At 41.1% G+C, this 22716-nt stretch overlaps 2 protein-coding genes across 3 annotated transcripts; both read left to right on the top strand.

Annotated features, from left to right (window-relative positions):
- Positions 1 to 435: 435 nt before the first annotated feature.
- gtf2h2 (general transcription factor IIH, polypeptide 2) lies at positions 436 to 8978 on the top strand. 2 transcript variants are annotated; one of them, XM_085293667.1, is made up of 15 exons: positions 436 to 510; positions 1164 to 1264; positions 1350 to 1427; positions 1528 to 1564; positions 2013 to 2099; positions 2187 to 2237; positions 2833 to 2887; positions 3089 to 3194; positions 3274 to 3364; positions 3472 to 3667; positions 4434 to 4497; positions 4588 to 4691; positions 4786 to 4888; positions 4967 to 5006; positions 6414 to 8978. In XM_085293667.1, exons 2-15 carry the CDS (start codon positions 1209 to 1211, stop codon positions 6522 to 6524), a joined length of 1179 nt encoding a protein of 392 aa, XP_085149793.1. In that variant the 5' UTR covers positions 436 to 510; positions 1164 to 1208; the 3' UTR covers positions 6525 to 8978. The 2 variants fall into 2 exon arrangements, with proteins under 2 accessions (XP_085149793.1, XP_085149792.1); XM_085293666.1 differs by having other exon boundaries at positions 492 to 717.
- dhfr (dihydrofolate reductase) lies at positions 8977 to 22610 on the top strand. The gene is made up of 6 exons (XM_085293668.1): positions 8977 to 9132; positions 9607 to 9656; positions 18866 to 18971; positions 19174 to 19297; positions 19541 to 19656; positions 21883 to 22610. The coding sequence occupies exons 1-6, from the start codon at positions 9041 to 9043 to the stop codon at positions 21962 to 21964; spliced, it is 570 nt and encodes a 189-aa protein (XP_085149794.1). The 5' UTR covers positions 8977 to 9040; the 3' UTR covers positions 21965 to 22610.
- Positions 22611 to 22716: the final 106 nt, after the last annotated feature.

Raw genomic sequence — 22716 nt, 5'->3', positions numbered from 1 at the left:
TGTGGGCACAGTTAAGATGAGACTTATAAATTTGTTCGGTATCGGAGTAGCTGTGCATGTGCTCTTGTAAATGTTTATTTTTATTCTTTCGATTGTTCTGAAGTAAACTTTTCTATACTTTATTACCTTGGCATGATGGATATAAAGGAAAACTCTGTTTAGTATGGGCGCAGAGCTTATGTTATTAGCACATAGCATAAATGTTCATGGATCTGGGCGCTAATAACTTCTAACAATTGCCATGTACTGCATTAAACTACCATTAAGCATTGTCATTTTTTTTAGTTTTCCCACTGATTTTTGCACTCTCCCTGATATGTACAGTATGATGTAAAATCACAAAGCTATTTGTTTGTATATGACACTGTGTAAACTTTCATTATAATGCCGCGGCCATCATGCTACGATAATAATAAATAGTATGTCACCGGATCCTTTCTCTTCTTTGCCCGTTTCCATCCGGAGGAAAAGTCTTGTTGCACAGCTTGCGTTACAGTATAGTCAGAGTTGGTGAGTGTTTATATTTATTGTTTAGTTAGTATAGTAAGTTATAAGGTGTTTAAAATCATAGTCCTGTGTAACTGCATGATGTGAGTCCCGCATCATGCTTGTTGTTTGAACTGCATGAAAATCACTGATTTATCAGGACTTTTAGCTAGCTAGCTAGCAGGCGGAATAGAGTCGACGAGCTGGAGTAATTCGTTGGTGGTGGAAAGTGTAAGTTCATTTCAAAACCCGACTTCATCTGTCGCTTCTCTCACTGTAAGGTCAGCGAACCCAGTGTCAGCCTCACGCTGTCCTGGAAGAACATGGAGGGCTATGAGCTGTGGCTCAGCGGACTGCACTTACAACATCTGTTAGCTTGACTCTACTTACAGGCAGGTCTGTGGCGCTGATAACGACCCGTACGTAAAGGTGCTGTTTGGTCTGATGATGGGGTTTTTATTAACATGTTTTTATTTACCGCCAACTTCCTAGAAGGTAGCTAGTCACCGAGGTAATCTACAGTAATCGATAACTGCCACTGTGCTTCTAAGCAAGGCACATGGGTTAAATGCAGAATGAGCAATAACCGAAATGTGGCCATACGTCCTATCCTTAATGCAGCGTGTCATGAGTTATTGTGAGTCTGTAGTACCGAATGTGTGTACTTGGTTTGGCAGTGATTTGGCTGGGAGCGTCTGTTGAATTTCTGGCCGCCAAACACAATGGATGAAGAACCAGAGAGAGCCAAGCGCTGGGAAGGGGGCTATGAGAGGACATGGTGAGACTGCTCAGCCATGTGCATCTGCAGCTTGAGCTGTGTGTCGTCATTCCCTGGATTATTGTGGAATATGTTTCATCCTCAGGGAGGTGCTGAAGGAGGACGAGTCAGGCTCACTCAAAGCCACAGTGGAAGAGATTCTGTACCAGTCCAAACGGAAAAGGTGTGCGTGTTTGTGTCTGCCTGTCTGTCTGTCTATCCATCCCATGATGAAAATGCTTGTCTTCTCCTGCTCCTCATCTCATGCTTTCTTTGCTGCACAGGGTGATAGAGAGCCATGGGCAAGTGAGGCTTGGAATGGTGAGTTGTGCAGAGCCTTGTGTTTCCCACATGCGTAACACTTTTTGTGGTTCGTTATTGAAGTGGAGTGCTGTTTCAGCACTCTGAAATAAAGCATAGAAAATTTACACACAGTTAACTAATTATTCTAAATATGTGAGTAGTTGTGTGTATATCTGTATAATATCATGTGTTTGCAGAATGCTGCTGGATCTTTACTTTTCAGTTTAAAACCTTGAAGTGACTGTTTATGTGATTTGGTGCTCTATAAATAAACCTGAAATGAATGAGAAGTTTCCTGTCGTAGCACAAAGCCAAGGCCTCTGAGCTCTCATGTCAATATAGGATCTGCTGCACATTCTATATTTGTAGCCCAACATACCCGCTGGTTAATATTGTGCATAACATCTATTTTTTTGAAAAAATTGAAAAAGAAAGTTAAGATGTTAAAGGTTGTTTTGTACTTCAGATGCGTCACGTGTATGTGGTGATTGACTGTTCGCGTAGTATGGAAGACCAGGACTTAAAACCAAACCGCCTCACCTCTACTCTCAAGGTAAAGCAGAGCTGTCTCCCTGGACACCAGCAGCTACAGTGTGATTGTCTGCTAACCATCTCATCTCATCTCTTCTTTCCTCCTCAGCTCATGGAAGTATTTGTTGATGAATATTTTGACCAAAATCCCATCAGCCAGGTATGCCATAAGTCATATTCTGCCCCTTGTCACTGTATACAAACACACACTGGTTTCATACTTTTACTCAGATGCCCAATCCAGTTAGTTTCCTTTTGACTCTTAGCTCCTCCTAAACTACTGAATTCCTCATGCTCCCTCTAAGGCTGGGCTGCTCAGCTTATACGCCTGCTGATTGTGACAGACAAAAAAAAGTTTGATTTGCCAACCTGGAGCACAGACTTCATGCTACCACAAAGCAACACCTGATAATTTTATAAAAATGCACAAAGACAGTTGGGTGTCTTAGATTAGTGAGGGTGACAGACCCTGGTGGAAATGGCCCAACATGCAGTTCTAATGGAGAGACGTCCTGTCCGTGAAGGTTGACCGGGTTGTAAACATGCTTTCTAATCTGTATATGTCAGGTTTAACATATGAGTGTCCTGACATGCTTTCGAAGCCAGTCTTACGGGTCCACTGGAGGTGCCAGAGTTTCAGCATTGGCCCCAGGTTGCTGCTGGGTTACACTCGGCTGTGTGCGGATGTTCAGCAAACTTCCAGAGACTAATGAGTGACTGCTAGTAAGTGAGTTGTGCTGTGTTTTGTTTTGTAGGTTGGTATTATCACCACAAAGAACAAAAGGGCTGAGAAGCTGACTGATCTGGCAGGTATCTGTGATTTGGTCTCTTTGAACCAATGTTTTTTGATTTGCCACTAAACCTTTTTCTTTTTTTCTTTTTTTTAAATTAGCATCAGTGTGCCAGTGCCAGTGTTAGTTTTTTGGTTTTTTTTTGTTTTTTTTTAAACCTCACGTCATCTGTTCTGTAATGCAAATGTACTGTGTGTGTGTTGTTTCACGGCATCACCAGGAAATCCAAAGAAGCACATCACTGCTCTGAAAAAAGCTGTGGACACTGTTTGCGTAGGAGAGCCGTCCCTCTACAATTCCCTCAACCTGGCCATACAAACCCTCAAGTAGGTTTAGCAGAGTCATTGTTTTTGATTAGCTTCTGTAGTGAGACGTCATTGAGCTGCTGTCTGCCTCTGTGTGAAGGCACATGCCTGGACACACGAGCCGGGAGATCCTGATCATCCTCAGTAGTCTCACTACATGTGACCCAGCCAACATCTATGAGCTGATCAAGGTGAAGCCACTCTGTTTTTTGTGCTGAGAGTCATCAGTCCATTGATTATCTTATAGACAAGTTAGCTCAGGTCCAGAGACAGCTCTGTGCTCCATCTCCTCCGTCAGACCCTGAAGTCTCTGAAGGTGCGGGTGTCTGTCATCGGTCTGTCAGCAGAGGTCCGGGTATGTACAGTGCTGACGAGAGAGACAGGTGGCTCGTACCACGTGATCCTGGATGAGAGCCACTTCAAAGAGCTGCTGATGCTTCACATCAAACCACCTCCTGCCAGCTCCTCCTCTGAATGCTCTTTAATCCGCATGGGTGAGTATGCTGACGCTGTCTCCATCTCTTGGTATTCAGTCAGCTCCTCTCCCGTCACTTACCTACAGCTGCAGCAAAAGCCTTTGGAATTAGTAGGATTTCCTTGTGGATCAAAGTTATTAATAAAAACAATGGAACTAAACCAGTGACACTGGTGAACCCCAAGTAATCACTGGAAGTGTCACGTTCACCTTCTCATATACTTAAGCTCTTTGTGTACGTTGCGTCCAATATTGAGGCCACCAGTAAAAGTAACGCACTTGTCCAACTGTCCAGGGTACAATGTGGGTACATGCTGTCAGCAGGTCTAAACACAGAAGCTTTGTTCTGTTAAGCTTCAGTGCTTGCTGCTGCTCTGGTGATTCTTAAGTAGTGTTCTGCTTTGTTTTATTCCCTCACTGCATCAGCAAATCTGACTCACTTTCAGCTGCTAGACTTTGGAGATGTTTTCCTTCAAAATAAAGCAGTGGTTATTTCTGTGTCATCTGTAAACTGTTGATCTTATTATGTGCTGATGAACCTTTAGGTCTTTAGAATTGTGTTTGTATGCTTTTGTGGCTTTGTGTGTCTGTATAATGCTTCTTCTAAGCTCTTGTGAAAGTTGCTGTTCATGGTTAGATTAGTGTTGAAATCCTTCAGAGTTTCTGATAGCTATTTCTTGTGGTGACGTTTTGAAATGATTCCTTTGAAACAGAACCAAGATTTGGAGAAAAAAAGTAAGTCATTCTCACTGAATCCACTTGATGTGAACCTTGTGTTTGCTCAGGTTTTCCTCAGCATACCATTGCCTCTGTGACTGACCAGGATGCCAAGCCGTCGTTCAGCATGTCGTGAGTAGAAAGCAGTGCGATTAACCGCATGGCTAAGACTGCAGGTTAAAATGAATATTTGTTTTGACGCTCGTCTTTGTGTTTGTCCAGTCATCTGGACAGCAGCAGTGGTCCAGGTCTGTCTCTGGGAGGATATTTGTGTCCACAGTGCCACGCCACTTACACTGAGCTTCCCGTGGAGTGTAAAGTGTGTGGTATGTACTGTTCAGTTAAAGGATTAGATGGGAAAAATTTTTTTTATTTTTGTTGTTGTGTGTTGACTGGCCTATGTGCTGTTTTATCTCCAAGGTTTGACTCTGGTGTCGGCCCCCCATCTTGCCAGATCCTTTCACCACCTCTTCCCCCTCCAAGCTTTTGTAGAGAGTCCAGTGGAGAACCTCCAAGGAGACAGGTAGCTGTGATCTACTCTCACATTGAGATGCAGATGGTGTTTCACTGCATGTCTTATACTGTTGTGGTTTGGTTTCAGGTTCTGTCAGGCATGTCAAGCAGAGCTGAAGGATAAAAGTGTAAGTGGCTGAATATCTGTGCAGCACAGCACAGTGTTATTCTTGTTGTGAAATGAACTTCCAGTTTTACTCATAAAAGCCAGTTTGCCTGTCACAGTCAACTGCCCTCAGTCTTTGCTGTGTAAATTGAGTCATTTGTCGAGGTTTACAAGTGATTTCTGCTCACGGGTATGCGAATAACAAGACACACTTTAATATTGGCTTTAATTCACAAAATGTTTCAGAAACATAACATCCAGCTTCTGTTTGGCTTGCTCTAAAGATCAGCATCTCTGTCGAAGACTGGGGGAAATGTGGTCTGTGACAAGCCAGTATAGTTACCCGTTCTTTTAAATTTGCCATGAGGTTCACCAGTTTTATATATTAACACACCTACAATCTCATACAGCAGGCATCTGCATATGAATATGCAGAATCTGCAAGATTTTTGCTTTTTCCTTATACAGTGGATAGCCATCATCTCACTCTTGCTGAAATTTGTCTGCATCCCAAACCATGACCACTCTACATGTCCTCCTAAGAACCAGGAGGACATGTAGAGTGTTTTTAGTCTATATCTTTTGACTTATTTGAGCTACCCTACTAAGTCCTGATGTGCTAAATAGAGGATATGCTGGGCTTTCCATAGATATCTCATGTGTTTGGGTGGAATCTTTTCACTCCAAAGAGCAAGGAAATCACACAACAAGTTCAACAGGAAGATTCCTTTTTTCCTCGGTTCTCAGGAGGATATAAGCCCAATTCCACAAAGCTGGGATGCTGTCAGATTTAAAAAAAGAAAAAAAACATTGCAACAATCACAAACACATTTCATTCAGAAAAACACAAGATGTTTAAACAGAGGCAAATTGTTTCACAAAAGGTATTTGCTAATAAGGCGAGAGACAGACTTTCTCAGGAGTGAAGATGGATAGTTTCACCAACCTGCACAAAACTGCATCTTTGAAAATTTGAACAATTTTAATGTACCTCATTGTGAAATTGTCAAAACTGTGACTTGTGCCATCATCTTCAGTTCATAATAATAATTATATAAGTGTCTCCATGCTGCCCCTTTTGTATCAATATTATTGTTGTTATTATATGTATATTATTTAGGTTTTTTTTTAAAGATTAAATAATTATTTAAAGTATATGTAAATATAAATTTATACCCATCTAAGAATGAATGCAGATAGGATAAGTCAGCAGACTACTTGATTATTTACAGATTTAAGCAGCACACATTTCCACCCACATGTGCTGGCTGGCAGAGCTTAAGTTTTGGTGAAATCAGGGGCCCGCCTTCAGTTGCTGTGACACTTTGTGCCCTGCTGGATTCATTTAGATTTTTTCTTGTAAAAACTGTATAATGTCTTTATCTGCCTTTTATTTATTTGCTCTGTCTGCATACCTGTGACATTCCAGATGTTCAGCTGTCCATCGTGTCACAGTGTGTTCTGTGTGGAGTGTGATCTCTTCATCCACGAGTCTCTGCACTGCTGTCCCTGCTGTATTTACTGTCAGACTGTTCCTTGAATCTCTACACAAGCTTTATTCACATCTGATAGGATGAAAATGAGGTCACGTGATTTTTTTTTTTTCCAACAAGGATGATTCTTATGGAGCTTCTCACTGAACACTTGAGATCTGATGACTGGGAGTATGAGATGCTTTTAGTCCATAATTTGAGGTGGAGAGACTCCTGTAAATACAGCTGCTGAGCTGCTGCATTGGTTTCTGTCATCAGATTACCACATACATAAAGATTTCTGTCATCAAATATGTCAGATATCTTTGGTAAGCATTGTAAAAATATGTTTTTGTACTCTAGCTCTGGCTGTAGCATGATAGCTGAACACTTGTACTTCAAGCTAAATTTCAGCAGGTTTCGTTGAGTTTGGATTTTGGGGGTTCCACCCACTCGTCAGTTGTAAGCGTTTTACATTTTACCCTTATACTTAGGACTGACTTTGACTTTGATGTACTTTAAGACGGCAGCTTTTTGACTAAATAAAAAAATGCAAATGTTTTCAGCAGAATTGTGTTATTTCACAAAGAAGACAAGCCGTATAGCTCTCCGAAAGAAGAAGCAGTCATCTTTCATCTCTCGTCAGTATCTTTTCATGTTCGGGTGGCTTGGACTTTATTATCCTTTGCAACTAACAGTATTCAGAAAATCCCAATTAAACTCTCAAACCTTCATCAACAGGCTCTTTTGGCATGGTCTTTGATCTATAAACATAACTTTTCTCCACAAAGATATTATATTTGGAACAACTGTAACATTCTATACAAGAATAAGTCACTATTCTTTGAAAACGAGTTTAATAAAGGGATTCTTCTTGTAAGTCAAGTATTCAGTAATGCAGGATTATTATATAATTACTCAAAAACAATACAGAACTCCTTTGGGTATACACCCAAAGGAGTTCTGTATTGTTTTTGATGCCATACCATCTCAGCTATCCATGTTGTTTAGAAATACCACTGTCTCCCCACATCTGTTCATGTCTTACCCTGTTCTGAAAGAGTCTCCTTTAGGTCAGATTTGATTCTCCTCTTGTAAAGGTGTGAATGCCAAGATTGGGTCTCTTTTTCAAGAGTCACTTATCTCTGTTCCTCCATCCATTTAATTCTGGACTCATTTTGTCAGGACACTGACTGGAAAAAGGTTTGGTCTTTGTAACAAAAAATCCTCCTTACTAACAAAATGAGATTTAATTTAAGCTAATTCATAGATTTTACCCTGTTAAAAGCTTCCTTTAAAAATATAAGTGACATAGACACATTTTGCGCCTTTTGTAAGATTGTCCCAGAGACCTGCTCGCATTTACTTTTGGCTGTGTACCTTTACTCAGATTTTATGGAGAGATATCACTAGTTGCATCTCTTACAGCATCTTATCAAAATTTGTACCATGTTTTTATTGTAATCAAAACACGTTTTTATTTGGTTATACTGACTCTAGTGAGCTTTTTACCTCATGAATCTGATTTTACTCCTCGCCAAATACCGCATCCATAAATTCAATTCAATTTCAATTCAGTCTTTATTGACAGACTTTATTTCCATAGTTAAAAGGATGGCTCACTGTCGGATCTGTGTGTGCTAAAATTATACTGTTTCTAGAGCCGTCCAGTCGTTCTCTAAAAGTGAACTTTAAATTCCGTAAAAGTCCAAATACCCACAGCTACAAACATCTGACTGGCACTAGACCCTCTAGGTATCCTAAGAAGGATTCTCCTTGCATCATTATATGCAACATGCAGCTTCTGCATGCTACATTGTTTGTAAGATGACCACAAGCGGGCAGTATATGGCGGTGCGCTTTAAACCCACTTTAACTGGAAGTGAAGAAAAGCTGAATTTGCGTACAATAGTATTTTCCTGCACAGAGTTTACACCGTTGTCGCTATATATCATCATCATCATCACTTATTTGATCAGTAAGGGGGTAAAGGGGGTAGGAACCGTAGAAGTGTAAACTACTCCTTTTCGAGCACACACATTCTATAGACATAAATATATACATGAAAATTTGATGATTTTTAAGTTTTGTTTTGTTTTTCTTTTTTCTCTTGTTATTTCAGTTATATTTGCATGTTCGAAATAAAATTCTATTCTATTCTAATAATAAAGTGAAAGATGTATTTCACCATTAAATGTAAGTTCTCAAACAAGAAACCGTACTTCTCCCCTTTCAGGAAAGAATTAGATCTCTGACTACAATTTGTTCCTCTCACAACAAGAAAGCTTTAAAAACCAAAAATATTTGTAATATTTTTAATCTCTTTAATTATTCGGCGTCAAAGCATCTCTCGCTTTTGTCCCCCTTTTAACCTGTATTTCTATCCTATTTGTTTAATTATACATACTGTTCCACTGTATTATAATTTTGCACTACAATAATACATTGTGTTCTCCATGTATTATGCTTGCTGTTGTTAAAAAAGGTTTCTGTTGAAATAAAGTTGGAGAAAAAAAAGAGAAGCAATCGTCGTCATTTCCGGCGTTTCTGTGGCGGGAGTGTACAGTGTCAGTCCACGGTAACGATGGCCCGCGTTTTGAACGCCATTGTGGCCGTGTGCCCTGACCGGGGAATCGGCAACAAGGGAAACCTGCCATGGCACCCCATTAGGCTCAGGTCAGTCCCGCCGGCCGATGTTTTTGTATCTCTTATGTCGAGTATCTGTGTTTATATTGATTAATCGACAGGATTTCTGAAATGAACCGTTTTGTATGGCACTGTACATCGGCTGTGCTACATTTTTAATCACTGTACATATCTTCAGACAATCAATATGCTTTGGCTAGATCTCTGGTGAAGAAAACATTTTTAATATCTTATCTGGGTAATGGACGTGTACAAGTGACTTTGGCAAAACCTGACAGCAGCTTCTACACTGTGACAGAAATGTTGTTTCTGGCTCAAAGTGACTTAATATCATTCATGAGAAATAAGTCTGAGATGTGTTTGGCGGATTATAGGCCAACAATTCATTCACAACAGTTTAAATATGGGACATTTGTTGGTACAAGCTAAGTCTAACCTAAGGTCAAGCGAGCTGATGTAGCGACGTTAAAATGTACATCTGTAAACATACATGTTCTTTTACAGTAAGGAATTCGCACATTTCCGAAAGATGACAGCAACTCCGTCAGTGAAAGGTAACTCATCTCCACCTTGTCTTTGCTTAGTCACAGGTCAAAGTTCTCTGAGTGACCTAACTTAAACATGAACATAAAGCAACAAGTGTGCTGCTTGTATCGAAGGGCCAGGGTTGAATAGAATAGAATAATTCTTTAATTGTCCCACAAGGGGAAATTTGGGCTACGTCCACACGTACCCGGGTATTTTTGAAAACGGAAAATCTCCGTTTTCAAAAATACCCGGGTACGTGTGGACGTAACCTTGGTTGTAACAGCAGCAAGAAAAACACATATACAAACAATGCTGCTTGGCTACAAACTTTCCTGATACCAACTTACAGTGTCCTATCTCTTTAAGACTGCACCTTACTCCACCCTTACCCTGTCCCTCCCTCTTCTTGAGGTAGGCCTACATGTCTACCACAGCTATTTCAATCTTCTTCTTTTTTCTTTGCAAAATTCACCAAGATTCGTCCTTCTGGATTTCTCTGCTTAACATCAAATCAAATCACTTTTATTGTCACATCACATGTGCAGGTACATTGGTACAGCACATGTGAGTGAAATTCTTGTGTGCGAGCTTCACAAGCAACAGAGTTGTGCAAAATACAATAATGTAAACAAGCAAAATACAAGAATGGCTACATCTGAAACTAATAAATATATGTACAATATATAATAGTATATGCATTTCTGGATGTGTATACTAAATATTTTTCTACGTGTGTGTGTGTGTGTGTGTGTACACATATTTTACAAATTAAATAGAGTAAACAATGAATAGAATATATAAAATAAATAAAATAAAATATACAGAGTGAGACATGTGCAAAACAGTGGCATTACTGTACAGTATGGAGTGCATAATGTTAAAGTTCCAGTAGTGAAGCTGAGGTGTCTATGAAGTGTTCAGCAGTCTGATGGCCTGATGGAAAAAGCTGTCTCTCAGTCTGCTGGTACGGGACCGGATGCTGCAGAACCTCCTTCCTGATGGAAGTAGTCTGAACAGTTTATGGCTGGGGTGACTGGAGTCCTTGATGATCCTCCCCGCTTTCCTCAGGCAGCGCTTCCTGTAGATGTCTTGGAGGGAGGGAAGCTCACCTCCAATTATCCGTTCAGAGCACCGCACTACTCGCTGGAGAGCTTTGCAGTTGTAGGCGGTGCTGTTGCCATACCAGGTGGTGATGCATCCAGTGAGGATGCTCTCAATGGCACAGTGATAGAAGGTCCTGAGGATGCGGGGGCTCATGCCGAATCTTTTCAGTCTCCTGAGAAAGAAGAGGCGCTGCTGCGCCTTCTTCACTGTTTTGTTTGTGTGTACTGACCACGTAAGATCCTCAGCCAGGTGTACGCCAAGGAACCGGAAGCTGCTCACTCTCTCCACAGCAGCGCCGCTGATGGTGATGGGGGTGTGTACTTCTCTGCACCTCCGGAAGTCCACTATCAACTCCTTTGTCTTTGCGACGTTGAGGGTGAGATGGTTGTCTTGACACCAGTGGGTCAGGGCGCTGACCTCCTCCCTGTAAGCTGTCTCATCACTGTTGGTGATAAGACCCACCACTGTAGTGTCGTCCGCAAACTTCACAATGATGTTGGAGTTGTTAGTGGCTGTGCAGTCGTAGGTGTAGAGTGAGTACAGGAGAGGGCTCAGTACACACCCCTGTGGAGCACCAGTGTTCAGTGTGATGGGGGATGAGGTGATGCTGCCCAGTCTGACCACCTGGCGTCTGTCAGACAGGAAGCTAAGGATCCAGCTGCAGAGGGAGCTGCTCAGTCCTAGATCCTGCAGTTTCCTGTCCAGCTTCGAGGGAACGATGGTGTTGAATGCTGAGCTGTAATCTACAAACAGCATTCTCACATACGTGTCTCTCTTCTCCAGGTGTGACAGGGCAGTGTGTAGTGTCAGGGCTATGGCATCATCAGTGGACCTGTTGTGGCGGTATGCGAACTGTAGAGGGTCCAGTGAGTCGGGTAGTGCAGAGCAGATGAAGTCCCTGACCAGCTTCTCGAAGCATTTGCTTACGATGGGGGTCAGGGCTACAGGTCGCCAGTCGTTCAATGAGGAGATGGTGGAGGATTTGGGTACAGGGACGATGGTGGCCATTTTGAAGCAGGCTGGGACTACAGACAGAGAGAGGGAAAGGTTGAAGATGTGCGTGAACACTCCAGCCAGCTGAGCCGCGCATGACTTGAGGACGCGGCCGGGAATCCCGTCCGGACCAGTAGCTTTGCGTGCGTTCACCTTCCTGAAGCACCTCCGCACATCCTCCTCAGACACAGTGTGCGCACTGACGTCATCCGCGGTGCGCACACTGTCCGGTCTCATGGTGTTTTCGCTGTGTCGAATCTAGCATAGAATACGTTTAGATCCTCACACAGAGAGGCCGTGGTCTGCGGTGTGCTGGTTTTCCCTCTAAAGTCTGTGATCGTGTTTAGTCCCTGCCACATACTCCGAGGGTTGTCAAACTGTTGCTCCACCCTGTCCCTGTACTCACGTTTGGCTGCTTTGATCGTCTTCCGGAGTTGGTAATGTGCGTGTTTGTAGTCCGATGTGTTCGCGGAGGCAAAGGCGGTGCTCCGTGCCGCGCGAACATCTCCGTTAATCCAGGGTTTTTGATTTGGGAAGGATTTAACTGTTCTGGATGGGACGACATCTTCCACGCATTTCCTGATAAATCCGCAGACTGAGTCTGTGTATTCATCAATGTCCCTAGCAGCCACGTGAAACATTTCCCAGTCCGCGTGATCAAAACAGTCCCGCAGCGCAGACTCCGATCATACTAATCCAACACCTACTAGTTACCTGTTATTTTACCTACATGTTGGTGAAAGAACACGACTTGGTGTTGGTGCTATGGTAGAGTATCACTCCCTGCTCCTGTTACTATGAATGATGGTGTTTTTGTATAACTTATCTGTTACAATGGCCTATAATTTTAATAAAAAGCTCACACACGCCAAAGCACATAATTCGATTCACCCACTAATTATATTCGCAGTATTCATTCAGTGTGTCTTTCTGGATTTGCTAGCTTAGTTTAGCTCGTAGCCAGATCTCTAGCAACATGGCCTCTCCACCCGTCCCTCCTGCACTTTCCTGCTCAGTGTGTCAGAAGTTTAGTTACTCCTCTGCCTCCTTTAGTAATAATGATACTTGTACCTGTAGTCAGTGCGACCGAAGCCACCCTCATGTGTTGAGGAGAAAACTCTGGTTGTTGGCAATACTGTTTTGAAACGTAAAAATAATAAACGTGATAACCTCAAATTACAGAAAAAAACCCATCTAGATAGTGACTATAAAAACGATTGACCAAGTTACAGATATTGCAGCTCATTTATTTAACTTTTTCTTTGGTGTGTAGGGAGACATACATGGTGTGCCCATCAAAAGTCCCACGGCTGTCTGCATGAATTATGAGCAGGGCTGAGATTTCGGCTCCCACATACCGATGGACAATTAATAACTGACTTATGAAATTAATCGTGGGACAGATATAATTGTGTCAAACAAAAATGGGCCAGATGTGACCCGCGAGCCATACATTTGACACTCCTGTTCTGGATCTTGTATCTGGCACATATGGCATAGAAACTGAACACTTAAGAGTATTTCCTGACTGTTTTCCTACTTTTGTCTAATCCTTTCCTAATAACATTTAAATTAATGGATTACACAGCACATCAGAGTAAAATAATCTATGGGATAATCGATAATTACTTGATTACTAAAATAGCTGATAGCTGCAGCCCTACAGCTACCTGAATGCTACTCTGTTTTTGTTGTCAAAAATTTTTTATTGAGAATTCCTTAATCATGAATATGCATATTGTCATGACCATTGATCAAAAACTGATCAATGACCTTGAGTACCATTCACAGAGAGTTGGGGAATGGGTGCAATCATAGCATTGTAAGATGTTGAAAGTAAGATTTACCATCTTACTTTCAACATCTTACAATGCTTTGATTGCACCTCATGGTTTATTTCACTCACTGCTCAATGACGAAGTTTACGTCACTGGGATCCAAGCAGATTTGTGGAAAGTGTGACATTCCTTTTTTTTTTTTTTTTTTGCAACATCCACATAAACTAAACAACATGGTAAATAATGTAATATGTTTTACACTATCATTGTGAAACTACATATTTTGGAGAGTAGTATATATCGAAAAGTAATTCACTGTGTATCATAACACACTCCAATTCAACAGATGTAGCTCAGGATTTTAGCACAGATTTACCTCTGTCCAGACCCATCATAATTATGTCATTATGTCAAACCCATACTTTGGGTTTTGTGAAAAAACAGAAGCTTGTCAGAAGTTGGTTGTTATTATTATTAATTATTAATGGCCCGCTTGTATGTGGGAGCTGAATCTTCAGCCCTGCTGAGAATCTATGCAGGTAGGGGTGGGACTTTATTTTGATGGGGCACACTATGTGGCCAGTCACATGAAAAGACAGACAGGGACCATACCATCATACCAATTCTTGATTTAACAGGGAGCATATGAAGGGAAGCCAATATAGGAGAAATATGTTCTCTCTTTTTTAGTCCCTGTCAATAAAGTGCTTTGAGTGCTCAGAAGAGTAGAAAAGTGCTATATATGAACCAGTCCATTTACCATTTACTCTTGCTGTAGCATTTTGGATTAACTGAAGACTTCTCCAGGAGTTTTTAAGACATCCTGATAATAATAAAATACAGTAGTCCAGCCTAGAAGTAATAAATGCATGAACTAGTTTTTCAGCATCACTCCGAGACAGGATATTTCTAATTTTAGGGATTTTGTGCAAATGGAAAAAAGCAGTCGTATATATGTTTAGTATGTGTGTTTGAAGGACATATACTGGTCAAAAAAATGGTTCCTCACAGTGTTACTGGATGCTGAGATAATGACATCCAGAGTAAGAATCTGGTGAGATACCATATTTTGAAGATTTTCAGGGCCGAGTACAATGACCTCAGTTATATCTGAATTTAGAAGTAGAAAATTAGAAAGCATCCAGGTCTTTGTCTTTAAGACATTCCTGTAGTTTAACTAATTGGTGTTGCTTCATGGATAGATAAAGTTGGGTGTCATCTGCATAGCAGTGAAAATGTATCCAATCCCTTCTGAAGATACTGCCAAAGAGAAGCATGTATAATGTAAATAGAATTGGTCCTAGCACGGAACCCTATGGAACTCCATAGTTAACCTGTGTGTGAAGAGGACTCTCCATTTACATGAACAAATTGAACTCTTTTAGATAGATATGATACAAACCACTGTTGGACAGTACCTGTAATACGTGTACTGCATGCTTTAATAGGATATTATGGTCAGGGTTTTGGGTGGATAATGGGAGGAGAGAAGCTGCAGAGAGGCATGTAAGACATCTCTGCTTCCTCCTCCCAACTCCGGATAATCACATTTTGGGGTGGTTTAATAAATTTGGCCAGATTTCTAGAAATGAGAGCTGCTCCATCCAAAGTGGGATGGATGCCATCTCTCTTAACAAGTCCAGGTTGGCTCCAGAAAGTTTCCCAATTATCTATAAAGTAGGGGTGCAACAATACACAAAATTCACGGTTCGGTTCGGTTCGATACTTTGGTGTCACGGTTCGATATTTTTTCGATACAAAAAAAATTTTCATGCCTTTTTAATTTGTCATTTATTAAACTTATAAATATATATTTTAACTCAAAAGTACAGTTTTTAAATTTAATGTTGCTGAAACAAAAGTAATTAAAAAAATAAATATATCTCAGGGCTCTCAAAATTTCAAAATCTCTGGTAGCCCTTCGGGCATTTTTTGGTAGCCCAAAATAAATGTAAGTAGCCCGAATAAAAAGAGAGAGCAATTTTGTGATTGATGTTTTGTTTCCTTTACAATATTATACATTAAAGTATAATATTGTAAAGGAAACAAAACATCAGTCAAAAAATTGTTGAAAAACAAATTACAACATTGTATAAAAATTACAATCATCAACTCAAATACTTGGTTCTAATTGAACAGAAATTTCTATGAACTTGTAAGAACTGTGTAGGACATGGAATCAGTCTGTGTCAGATCCTGAATTTGAAATTTCCACTGAAGTCACGGGTAAGAGGCAAGTGGAACCAAGATCTAGGCCATTTGCTTTTTGAAGTTTGCAAAGACTGCTAAATTTTGCCAGTGGTAGTTCACTCTTTGCAACATAGTACGCTGTTCTAAACAGATTTTTCAGGTTTATTTTTAGTATGTTATTTGCAATTGGTGTTTGTTCTGGGAAAGATATTGCAGACTGAGCAATAATGCATTTCTTGCATTTCTCATGGGTTCTAATGGGGGCCTTTCTTAAAATGACTGGTCCCAGTAACAAAGGCGCTTGTCGACTCAGGAATCGAGAGAAAACCAACAACACACTCGGCAGAACATTATGTTATTTACACGGGTGCACATAAGTGGTCCGCATGTGCGCATTCGCTGTCAAAATAAAAGACGCGCACCAGATAAGAAGTTGCAACGCGCGTTTGTGTCCATATAAAAGCACTGTTTTTGTCCGCTAGAGTGGGATTTTCACGGCACATTCTGCACCACATCTCTGTGCGTTCATCATTTGTTTGAAGCCAGCTCACCTCCTGCAACCACTTTTCCGAGAATACGTGCTGTTTTTATGGTTCGGACTCCTTCTGACATTTTGGAGGTGGAGGAACACCAAAGTAATTGCTTAAAGGATTTTGTTTCTTCGACATCTTTAAGAGTTCTAAACAAATGTCTGTCCTCCTCCAGAAAATCTTATGTATGCAAACACGCGTTTTGTTTTTTTTTTTGTTTTTTTTTGGACAGCGAATGCGCACCTGCGGACCACTTATGTGCAGCCCCGGTTATTTAGCTTGTCGTATTGCAGCCACAGAAATTCTTTTGTCCATGAAACCATAAAACTGCACTTTCTTTTTGCCTTATAGTCTTATTTGTCATAACTTTTCCGTTTTGTGGTAAGCTTTTCTTTGGCTGTCACTTCTTTACCCTGACCTGTCTTATTTGGCTCAGCAGAACTAAAATATATATCCTGCTGCTTTTACACACGCACTCACATAACGCTCAGCGATTCTCTGCGCGATCAACCTCTCACATGTTTAAGCTGCGGGAGATTTCACTTGTCATGTTTGCATTGTAAGCGAATGATTGATAAGACGATGTCAGAGGAATTGGTGCGCAAATTATCATCACTCACCAATCAGTACTGTCGCTCTCTATACACAGTTTGCGCGATTGCAAAGTGAAAGCAAAAAACAAGCGCAAATTCAAATGCGATTTCAATATAATAATAATAATAATAATAATAATAATGGATACTTTATTGATCCCCATGGGGAAATTACTTGTTTTTCTCTGCATTTGACCCATTCACTCAGTGAAGCAGTGGGCAGCCCACCAAGCAGGCGCCCGGGGAGCAGTGTGTAGGGACGGTACAGGGTAGCCGTTAAGTGGATTCGAACCGCCGACCTTCCGATCATGGGGCGACCACTTTACCTACTGAGCTATCCCTGCCCCCCAATATGTCACATATTGACAGTGGCTCACCGATGCCAATGACATAATTACCCAGCTACATTTCCGAAAGAATGCAAAAGCATTGACATATATTTTTCCTTCAATAGCCCGACGGGCAGGGCAGAGATAGATTTTGGTAGCCCGACTGGAAAAATCGCTAGCCCCAGGACGTCGGGCTAGCGATTTTGCAAGCCCTGTATCTGATTGAGGAATCACTCATCTTTGGAAAAGGGTTTATTACAGAGAAATGGCTCTTTCCAAAATAAAAGCAATACTATCCGCTTCTTCTGGGCTATATTCTCAGCAGCATATTGTAGCGGGTCAGGGCTGTTCGGGGTTCTGTTTGTACAGTTATGTTTTGTTTATGTTGCCATAGTGACGGGTGACGCCCTCTCGCTGCAACGGTGTGTCCTTCCGGGGTCAGAGGGTGCCCTGTGTGTTGTTGTTGTTGCTGTGCGGTTGCCGCGCTGAGCAGTTAGCTAGCGGCAGTGTTCTTCTGCAGATGTCAATAAATGGCTGTGCTCCCTGGCTAGCTCACGGGAAGCAAGACCAAACGACACCTCCGTCTCCTCCTTGTCTGAGCTCGCCACAATATTAAACATATCAGGTCCCCATAAGGAGAATCATGTGCTAACGGCTGTCTAAATGACTCTGGTAAAGTTTGTAGCATGCATGCTTGTTGTTTTTGTCTGCTTCCACTTGATTTTGCACTAGGATGATGTCGGCGTAAATGTGCAGTCATATTCGTTGTGTTCCCACTAGTGCTGTCAGCGTTAATCTCGTTGAAATGACGTTAACGCCACAACACGGCAAATCTCCGTTAATGAGCTACCGCGGATCGCCCCGTGCGTGGGGCTAGACGGCCAACATGTTAACGAGCTAACTGCGCTAACACACTAGTTCCCACCCATGTAATTGAGCATTGCGTGGCACATCCAACATACTGTTTTACTTTTGTCCATGACGCGCTTACCTTCAGGGTCATACGTCACATGAAAACCAAAATAATTCCAAACGCCAGATCTGAATGAGGGTGGGGGAGGTTCAATTTGCCATGTTGCAAGGAGCGCTTAACTTCTGTCTCGCTAGCTTGCCCTGCGCTCTTCCTTCTGACAATGCTGTCTGTGTTGAACGCTCAGTGGATCTGCGCTCGACAGTGCAGCCTAGGCAGAGTAGTCGAACGCAGATTCACTGAGCGCTCAAAATAAATTACAAATTTTGTATTGTTCGATACATATGCGTACCGAACCGAAACACTGTATCGAACGGTTCAATATCGATACGAGTATCATTGCACCCCTACTATAAAGCCCACATCATTTTTTTGGACACCACTCAGACAGCCAGCAATTTAAGGAGAACATGCAGCTAAACATGTCACTCCTGATTGAGGAGAGGACCGGAGAAAAAAGACAAAACAAAAGACTGGGTGGTCAGCTACCAGGACTTTTTCTGTAATTTTACACATTTATTTCTTACAATTTAAGTCTGAAGAGTTCTGACAAATTTCAGTTACATATTTAACTTAATTACACAGACACAAAGTGGAGTTTCACTTGTTCGTCCCACTTAAGATCAAAATGGGCGGTATGTGGCCTGTGACATAAAAGGAGTTTGACACTCCATGCACTGGAGATTGCACGCTAAAACATGTGATAATAATAATTGATTAAATGAATTCAAAACCTGTCTTTGTGCAGGCAAGCAGAATGTGGTGATCATGGGCAAGAAGACGTGGTACTCCATCCCAGAGAAGAACAGACCTCTGAGCAACAGAGTCAACATTGTCCTCAGCAGGAAGTGCAAGTATTTGTCACACACAGTGCCATTTCACGGTGTCACGTTTTATCATAATGCCCAGTGTGCAGTGCATTGACTTCCTGCGTGTCTGTGTGAGTGTGTGTGTGTGTGTGTGGGGGGGGATATTTTATTACTCAGTGCAGAGTTTTGCTACACAAAGTATTGCCCTGTTCTAACTGACATGCTGTAACTGGTCATTCTGGTCCAGAGTGCCCCCTGCAGGAGCACACTACTTGGCGTCAGACTTCAGCTCAGCCCTCAGGCTAATCGAAACAGAACTGGCTGATCAGGCCGATCAGGTCTGGGTTATAGGGGGCAGTTCTCTCTACAAGGTATGTTTGTATTCACTTCCACTTTTTTTTAGAGTCAGAAATTGGTCATTTTGAATTAACCAAAAAAGAGTAGGCCAGGCTAACTGATTACATATTAATAGTCAGCTGGACTCTAAATAGTTACTCCAAAGTGGTTTTTACTGTCACACTGGTGACTGCTACTATTGATGGTTATATAGTGAAGCACTTCAAGAGAAGCTGCAACTACACACCTTTCTCTTTAATTATGTTTTGATCATCCAGGAGATGATGGGGAGCACGGGAATGAGAAGACTGTTTGTCACTCAAATTCTGAAGCAGTTTCAGTGCGACACATTCTTACCTGAGATCAGTCTGGACAAATATCGTCTGCTGCCAGAGTAAGACCATCACACATGCTTGGCACTAGTTTATGCATATTTGTCACACATTTCAAATCATTAAACAGAACTAAAATACCCCTGAGTCACACTAATTGTCGGGAATCCTCGAAGAACAGGCCGAGGAGTTTCCCTGATGCTTAGCTTTGTCCACCCTAGCTGGAAAATCCAGAAAACTGTTTTATTTCTTATTTATCGTCCACCAGGCCCTTACTCGAAGAAGTCGTACCATTAATTAATGCTTCAATTAATATTAATATGATCAACTTATCTCTATTAATTGGCTACGTACCACAGGCTGTCGAGCTGGCAGTAGCAATCACCTGACCCATCTGTCAGCTAATTATAGGCCATTTTCCAACCTTTGTTTTTTCTCAAAGGTTCTTGAAAGAGTAGTTGTCAAACAGTCAGTCAGGTTTCAGAGCTCATCACAGCACAGAAACAGCTTTAGTGAAGGGAAAATGATCTTCTTATGGCCTCTGTCAGTTTACTTGTCTCTGTGCTTATCCTTATATTTTATTACAGTGGTTAGAGCAGGGGTGGGCAATTCAAGGCCTCGAGGGCCGGTGTCCTGCAGGTTTTAAATCTCACCTTGGGTCAACACACCTGAATCAACCGATTCGTTCGTTACCAGCCCTCTGGAGAACTTCAGGACATGTTGAGGAGCTAATGTAGCCATTTAAATCAGCTGTGTTGGATCAAGGACACATCTAAAACCTGCAGGGACACTGGCCCTCGAGGCCTGGAGTTGCCCACCCCTGGGTTAGAGCATGCTGATAGGTAAGGTGATGCACTGCAGTTGTTTGAAACATATCTATCTAACAGTCTCCAGTTTGTTTGTTTGTATTGAGAGTCCTCTTCACACACTTAATTACTTGTGTGTAAAGAGGATAATTTTGGGAGTTCTACTGGATTCTGTGCTAGGACCAATTCTGTTTACACTATGCTTATGCACTATCATTAAAAGGCATAGCAAACGTTTTCACTTCTATGCAGATGATATCCAACTTTTTCAATCCATAAAGCCAGATAACACACACCAATTAATTAAACTTCAGTGATGTCTTAAAGAAATAAAGACATGGATGATCTCTAATTTACTCCTTCTAAAATCAGATAAAACTAAGGTTATTGAACTCGGCCCTGAAAATCTTTGAAATATAGTACTGAATGGGAAGTAGAGACTTCAGCTTCCAGGCCCCTCTTCTGTGGAACCAGGTCTCATTTTGAATATTTTTGCATATAGATTGGATCAGGTGACCCTGAATCCTCCTTTAGTTACGCTGCAATAGGTCTAGGCTGCTGGGGGATTCCCATGATGGACAGAGTGTTTCCCTTTCACTCACTATGTGTTTATACACCACTCTGCATTTAATGATTAGTTATTATTAATCTCTGGCTCTCTTCCACAGTGTGTCGTTGTCCTGTCTTCCTCCCCTCACCCCCAACAGGTCGCAACAGATGGCTGCCCCTCCCTGAGCCTGGTTCTGCCAGAGGTTTCTTCCTGTTAAAAAGGAGTTTTTCCTTCCCACTCTTGCTAAAGTGTTTGCTCAAATGGGGTCATCTGATTGTTTTCTCTATTTTCTTTGTATTATTGTAGGGTCTTTACCTTATAATATAAAGCTTGAGGTAACTGTTGCTTGGAGTTGGCACTACCATGAGCCACTGATATTTGGAAGTTTTACTGTAATCCACCAGAATCCCATTTGTCCCATTGTGGGCCAGTGCATGAAATTCTTGTATCTTTGCAAGTTCTATAATGGAGCCGTGTGACTATTTTTGTCCATGCAAGTGTCGAGAGGGAGTATCTGACACTACACAAAAAATAATAATGCAGTGCAGTGCATCATCGCAGTACAATTTTTTTTTATATGGAAAATAATTTGTTTGATCCTCTACACCGGGCATTTTGTATAGGGTCACATCAGCCGTGGCAGTTCATCATGGAAAAACAACTAATCAACACATTTCAACTTTATATTCAAAATACTATTTCAAGAATTATCTCAAAATTTGTACCTCCTTCTCAAAATGATCAATAGCTCTAATACTCCTTGGTACACACATAACAAAGTAAGGAAAATGTTGAAGGTTGATTATATAATAAAGTGTTATGTGAATGATGTTGAAATTGGGTATTTGAATGTGAAATAATGCACTTGCCTCTAAACTTTATTTGTAGATGAATCAAGATGCATTAAAGGTTAAAGATCATTTCTCCTACAGGTTTCCAGATGTACCACATGAGCTGCAGGAGGAGAATGGGATTCAGTACCGATTTGAAGTCTATGAGAGCATCCAGGAATGATGAGGCAACGCAGAAATCAAAAAAGTTGATGTGATTTGTAAATGATCACCATTATGTAAATGCTGGACTTATTGTTTGGAACAGACGGCGGAAAACAAAAACAAACCTGTGTTAAGTAGTACTGGAATTGACCCACCACACTTCACAGGTGTGATGGAAGTGATGCTGGGACTAGATCTAGTTTGATTTGAGTTTGTTCAGTTTTGTTTTCTTCAAGTAATGAATGATCTTAGAAAAGGAAGAGGTATGTAAAGGTGTAGTCTCTGATCTCTTTTCTCATATAAATGTGTCACAGCAAAGTAAACAAAATAAAGTGCAACTGTGGCTTCTGGAAAGTCACTTGTTTAATTTATTTATTATTTTGTCCTCTTTCCTTTTGCAATCAGAATTTTGATCTGAATGCACAGTGGTGACGAACACATTTTGCTTTTGCAAGAACAATTGTCAATTTTAAACAACACCTTATACATTTTTGATTACCATTTGGGGGATACAGAGATTTTGTTACCCAAGTAGCTTTTTATAGATTGTGTTGACTGGGATTAAATTTTTCCTGTACGATGGATTTCAGTTGCTGATATTCAAGGAATTTACTGTTGCTAATTCTATAGTTATTCAAATGAAATACATTTGAAATCTTGTATAAGATGTTCTAGATTTTTTTTTTTTTATCCCTTTCACCAAGCTGAATGCCAAGCGTGAACAACAAATTGATTCACTGATCTACATCATCAGTTTTATTTTATATTACC

This window comes from Mchenga conophoros, linkage group LG12 (genome assembly GCF_057382185.1).
Source record: "Mchenga conophoros isolate Kocher_MC1m ecotype Shallow Benthic linkage group LG12, M_conophoros_male_GT1.1, whole genome shotgun sequence".
In the NCBI taxonomy this organism is placed as follows: domain Eukaryota; kingdom Metazoa; phylum Chordata; class Actinopteri; order Cichliformes; family Cichlidae; genus Mchenga; species Mchenga conophoros.
This window is presented reverse-complemented; position numbering and strand designations above follow the sequence as displayed.